The sequence below is a fragment of the Aegilops tauschii genome, chromosome 6 (genome assembly GCF_002575655.3).
Source record: "Aegilops tauschii subsp. strangulata cultivar AL8/78 chromosome 6, Aet v6.0, whole genome shotgun sequence".
NCBI classification, from domain to species: domain Eukaryota; kingdom Viridiplantae; phylum Streptophyta; class Magnoliopsida; order Poales; family Poaceae; genus Aegilops; species Aegilops tauschii.
This window is the reverse complement of record NC_053040.3, coordinates 364925412-364931730: the sequence shown is the minus strand read 5'-3', so window position 1 is coordinate 364931730 and position 6319 is coordinate 364925412. Positions and strand designations below refer to the sequence as shown.

Sequence of the window (6319 nt, the reverse complement as noted above, 5' to 3'; positions counted from 1 at the left end):
ATGCACATGCCCCAAATGTGGACAGTCAATATCATCCCATGTTGGCAAAAAACTTCAGGCCTCCTTTGTTCATAGGATATTCCTATATCATAGGAATAAAAAGAATCATAGAAATTGACAAAGACATGTCATTTGATGCATAAGATAGGAATAGGAATCCATTGCTACAAACTAAAGGGCTTCAAAGCAATTTTTTTCCCCTACAAAATTCCTATCCTCTAGAATTCCTATAAATGGCCTCAATTTTAGGAACGAACTGGCAGGCAACAACATATTGCAGGGTCCAAAGCATTCTCCTACTGAACTTTATAAAAATGATATACTCCAGTTATGTGATACAATACAACAGAGGAACTTGCTCCTCACTTGGTCCATCTCCCACCGTATTCATAGGATACAATAGTAACACCATGTAGAGTGTTCTGTGTAACAATCTGATAATGGCAATGGGTGTGACTTCCTACGAGAAACTATCTCCTGCAACAACAATGCCTGCACGCGGACAGGGACGGAATAAAACACCATGCATGCTTATTGGATTAGCACCGGAGAGCGATATAAATGTATGTCGAACAAATAACATCAACATAAGGCTCTGTGCAGACTGCTCCATTTGGTCAAGCCTTGGACGTCTTCTGATTTGGTTTGAACACGTTTTTGATCAGCGACTCCTTGATTGACAAAAGTTCTGGGAACTCCGTCTTCAATTTAACAGTGTCAAGTTCATTGTTGCTCCTCGGTGCGACTATGACCTTGGCTTGCTCCTCCAAGTTGAAGTTCTTCCAGGAGAAGTTTGGGTCGATGTAATCTCTGTACATCTCCAGTATCTCATTGTGGCTCACCACACCAGGATTAGTGAAGTTCCAGATTCCGGTGAGGTTTCTCTTCGCCATCTCGATTGAGATGGGAAGAAGTTCATCCAATATTGTCATTGAGTTTGGGATATCCACAACCTTGTCATACCGGGTGATCTTTGTGATGAAATTGCGAGGATTGGACAGATCAGATGAAATAGGCATCCTTACACGAAGGGTGCACACGTTTTCGTAGTTTTTCAGCAGTTCCTCAACCTATTAGAGGTAAATGTTAGCTTCACCGTAAAATACTTCTTCTAATAACATAATTAAAAGTACCAAACTATCATGAAAATAATGGTAATGCGCACACATACGAACAATGGCACAATTAACCGGGTATATTTTCACCAAAATCTGCTCTCTGTGAGATTGAATCAGGTGTTCTTTTGAGTCGTAGATTTGCCTAATCGAGCTTTGTCTATGTAGAAACTTTTCGTTATCATAAATACCTATGATCATTTCAATATTCAATGGATGGTAAGTTCAGCATTTTAAGGTCCAACGCTAACTTCTCTGGAAATAAGACTTATTGGTAAATCATAATGATTAATCGAAGATGAATTTGGCTAAGTAGAAATGTAGAATATTAACAGGCTTTTCATGTTATGGTTGATGCCAAATAAGAAAAATTAGAATGGCTAATGCAATGGCCATATATTGGATAGTTATCACTTTTTCAAAAATCTGCATCTACATGACATTAATTTTTTTTTTCAAATTTTGAATATGTTTTTGAAGGGTTTTGCTATTTGTACGACAATTGAGAAATAAAGTATAATTAGGTTCGAATTCATGATTCGTTCGTGTGCAGAAGTGATGAAACACTCAATTTTAAGCTATGATGAAGTCTAACCGATGCAATTTTAATTGTTTTGAACTAATTGTTATGCACCCATGTGACACCAAAAAGCAACATCTCTGAAAAACATACTGTCCGTTTATCATATGAACCATTCTCCCGCTTCCAGTTAGTTCATTTAGTGTCAAGGGTATCTTAGTAATTGTCATCTGCGAGCATCACCTGTAGAGTTATATAACGTTATATATGTATATGCCACCACATAATTTTAGCCACCCTATCAAAACAAAATGAACGATCCTCTCGTCCATATGAAGATGATGTAGCACAAAAGAAAACACTAAAAGAAAGCAACAAGAAAGAAACAGGGTTTCTTGAATAATATCTACAATTGCATGCCTATAGCTGTTCAGTTCTTTCCTAAGTTCCAGAACATCGCACACTATTTTCTGATAGTGCACAGGGCATCCAGATCACGGAACCAGTCTATGCAAACGATGTACATTCAAATACTTGAACTGCTTATATTTTGTGTGGCACTGTCAAGTACTCCCTCCATCCCAAATTAAGTGACTCAACTTTGTACTAAAGTGTAAAAGATAAGGAATCCAATTTGACAAGGATCCTGCTAACAAGGTCATCTTTTGCTTTCAAAATAGGCACCTGCTTTCCAAGATAGGTGCTCATGGCATTCAGGCAGTTGACAGAAGACATACTTGTCAAAAAACTCTTGGACAATAAATACACTTCCGTACTGCAAGCCCAAGTGTCTTAACTTCAATTACCTACAGGCTAAAAGCACATCGCAAACAATAAAGTATGAGGGTATGCCCAATAACTAGACTCTAGCTTGGGCCTAACATCACTCTTTTCGTTGGTTGGGCCTAACATCACTCATTTTGTTACTATCATGTACAATTTCCGCCGAGCATAAACATTCAGTTGGTTCTTTTTTTATTGCAATTTTTTAATCTATAGTAGTCCATGTTTGTCCTTCTTTTATCCAACCAGGGTAGCAGTAGCACAACGGACCCTTCTCCATAAAATGTGCTACTATATCAGATCATGTTGGTTTTGAGTGTATTGTACTTAAATTGCGATTCAAGAATTTAAGCGACAAATTTACAACACCAATACAGCAAACATTCTAAAATAGGATGAAATGATAAGCACAGAACATGACTAAGATCTAATAACAGAAATAATCAATGCAGGATGTTTACACGACCGAAATTGCTAATTACTTTGCATAATCAAAATTGGTAAAGCTCTGGGAAGTGAGCTGTACAAATTCAAAGAAGCATGCAATTATCAATACACCAAACTAGTGTGCATGGATGGGGGAAACCAATTAGAGTACTCCGACAATTCAATGAGACCCCATAACATGCTCCCATAAGTAAGCATGATTTCGTTGACTTTATTTAAATTAAGTCAACCCAAGCTAACACCATGATCAGCATCTTCAATGTGACGATGACAGAGAAATTAGGGGTATTCAGCAAATCACGCCGGATCTAACCAAACGATGGTCAATGCAAATTACCAAATCTCTCTTAAGGCCTTCTTAACTACATACAGATCAATGGAATCTCAATCACTGACAAGCCACATTTTCCTCCATAATCACACACCTCGTTTCAAAGTTTCAGCGTGCAATCAGGCATTGACATTATAAATCGAGCAAAGCGGCTCCGATCTATTTCCACTTTGCCATTCTAGAGAGAATTCTTTGGACAACCGGAGCTTAAAGCAAGGGAGAATGGGTACATGGCATACCATGGCCTTGGTTTTGGAGTAGAACGATCCAACGAAGTTGGGGGTGTCCTCCTCCTTGAACCCGACCCCCGAGCCGAGCGGGTGGCCCGCGTCGTACTCGAAGATGCAGCCCGTGGCGTAGTTGATGAGCACGAGGCCCCGGGCGCGGCAGACGTCGGCGAGCGTGAGCGTGCCGCAGACGTTGGCGCGGATGGTCTCGACGCGGTGGGTCTCGCACCAGTCGACGTTGGGGCGGCCGGTGACGCCCGCGGCATTGAAGACGTGGGTGGGCGCGACCTCGTCGATGTCGGCCTCGAGCTGGGCGCGGTTCTCGAGCCGGCCGGCGCCGTAGGCGAAGGGGATGCCCTGCGCGGTGCAGAGCTTGCCGAGGAGGCCCCCGATCCAGCCGGTGCGGCCGTAGATGAGGAACTTGAGCGCCGGCGGCGAGGAGCCGTTGGTGGAGGCCGCCATGGCGAATCGGCGAGATCCGGGAGGGGAGTGGAAATGGGGGAGTGGTGGCGAGATCGAGATGGAGACGAGATTGGGGCGGGATTATAATAGGGAGGCGGGCTGATATTCTCTGTCCCCGCGGGTGATCCCGGGTGACGGAGCACCGACGGTGACGCTGCAGCGCTGTCCGGTCCACCGTGATCCCTACTGGTTTGTGCATTCGCTTCGCATTGCAAGGGGGAATGCCATCCACCGACGACGACAGCCTGTTTGAGTGAGTTAAACTGCTAATTAAGCTTCTTCGGTTTTTATATTGCTCACGTGATTTTGTGGTTGGAGGAGAGGCCTAGGGCGCGGATCCCTACTTCAGGTGAGACGTGTTCCGCCGTCTCAATTTGAGGGGTGGAGCATGGGAGTTTGGACATCCGTCGCAGATCCCTACTTTAGACGAGATGTGTCCCGCCGTCTCGATTTGAGGGGTGGAGTAGGGGAGTTTGAACATCTATCACAAATCCTTAATTTAGGCCAGACGTGTTGGGCCGTCTCAAATTAAAAGATGAAGTAAAAGAGTTTGCACAACCGTCACAAATCCCTACTTTAGGCCTTACATGTTCGGCCATCTCAAATCAAGGGGTGGAGTAGGGGAGTTCGAACAGCCGCCACATAGTCCCGGATGTCCGGCCCCACATCGCTTTTTAACTGGTCCTTCCCTACTCACTCTCCCTTCGCTCCACTTCAAAAACTCTAGCCGCTACCCCCATTGCCCATTGCACCGTCAGCCTGCCACCCCGCCACGATGGACAAGAAGATGACGAAGGAAGAGCGCGAGTAGCCGGATGATGTGGTATCTCGGTAGCTATTGCTCTAACGTGCTACAACCTATCGCAATGACGGATCCGACGAGAGCTGGGGCTCCAATCCGTGCTGAAGTGGAGACATGTCGCCGCCACGTCGTCAGGGCCCTCGTCCTTCATTTCATCGTCTATCCCCAAGAAGGATCGTGCCGATGAAGAGGGCAACGGATCCGATCCCAACTGGGACTAGCTCCTGCAGGAGAAGGATGACCTGCCGCCCCGCTCCTCATAGACCGTTCTCGAGTACGAGCAGCAGCTCCAGGAGGCGTCTTGGACATATGTTCTCGATCAGAGGCCTAAGGGCGCGGACCCCAACGTTAGGCCGGGCATGTTTGAATGTCCCAAATCCTCCAAACCAGCCCTAACTGAAAGGGTGAAATAAAGGGATATGGACGTTCGCCATGTTGGCACGACGGCCCGGCCTCGCATCGCTTATTAACCGGTCCCTTCCTCACTCAGAGCATCTCTAGCAGATTCCATAAAAGTTTGTCCTGTAAAATCACTTTAGGGGATACCGTAAAACGTTTTTACAATGCTTTTACAGGATGACGTGTGTGTCGGCAGAACAGACCCTGTATAAATCACTTCAGGTTCAATGTGGAGCCCAATAGTCAGTAGTAGTATTTACAATAAGGTCCCTGCAAAATAGCATAAAGCCCCCTACAAGCAAAATAAAGATTGCAATTGGGTCCTTTGCCTCTGCCGGCACGCGTGGCTCTCCACCGGCGAACACTCATGCACTGCAGGCACTGGCCAAGTCCACTCTCTTGGGCGGTTGTGTTACTCTGCCTCGACGCCTTCTTCCTCCCGATGCCCCACCCCCTCCTGCTCGCGGTGCTGAGCAGGGGAAGGTCCCCCGGCAGGACGAGCACCGACGCGGAGTAGGGGAAGGTCCCCCAACGAGACGAGCACCGCCGTGAGCAAGTTCAAGTTCCTCGACGGGTTGAGCACCTGCGCGGGGCAGGCTCACGTTCCCCAGCGGGCCGAGCATGCTGCCCCTGTCCAGCCCTCCCCGGGATGCCGCCCATGCACGCTTCTGCTGCTCGCGAGATGTAGGAGGAGGTCTCTAAGTAGGCGCCGGCGAACCTCTGTGACGGTGTTCTGGACTAGGGGGTCCCGGCCTAGCCGGTCTAGTCCATGAACCGGACTGACGGCCCGTTGACGAGGAAGGACTCCGGAGGTCTCTAACCTGTGGCATAAGCATATCGGGCTTCACCGAGGACTTGGTGTGCACTCCAAGTATATCTATTAGGTTCGGCATGTAACCCCTAGATGGCAACCGGCCATGTGTAACCCTAGATACCCCCGGTGCCTATATAAACCAGAGGGTTTAGTCTGTAGAGACACATCAATTATCATCGCCATTAGCTTTAGGGTTCATCCCACAACTTACGATCTCGAGGTAGATCAACTCTGTACTTTGATACACCCACAATATAAACAAGAGTGGGACGTAGGATTTTACCTCCTCAAGAGGGCTCGACCTAGGTAAAAACATTGTGTCCCTTGTCTCCTGTTACCCATCGATCTGATCTCACAACTTGGCCCCCCCTACCCGAGGTCTGTCGGTTTTGACACCGACATTGGTGCTTTCACTGAGA

The 6319-nt window shown here is 46.7% G+C and overlaps 1 protein-coding gene across 1 annotated transcript; it reads right to left on the bottom strand.

Moving 5' to 3' along the window:
• Positions 1-274: 274 nt before the first annotated feature.
• LOC109767781 (bifunctional dTDP-4-dehydrorhamnose 3,5-epimerase/dTDP-4-dehydrorhamnose reductase) lies at positions 275-4119 on the bottom strand. The gene is made up of 2 exons (XM_020326500.4): positions 3436-4119; positions 275-1070 (listed from the first exon to the last, which is right to left on the bottom strand). Exons 1-2 carry the CDS (start codon positions 3883-3885, stop codon positions 618-620), a joined length of 903 nt encoding a protein of 300 aa, XP_020182089.1. The 5' UTR covers positions 3886-4119; the 3' UTR covers positions 275-617.
• Between the last annotated feature and the right edge of the window lie 2200 nt (positions 4120-6319).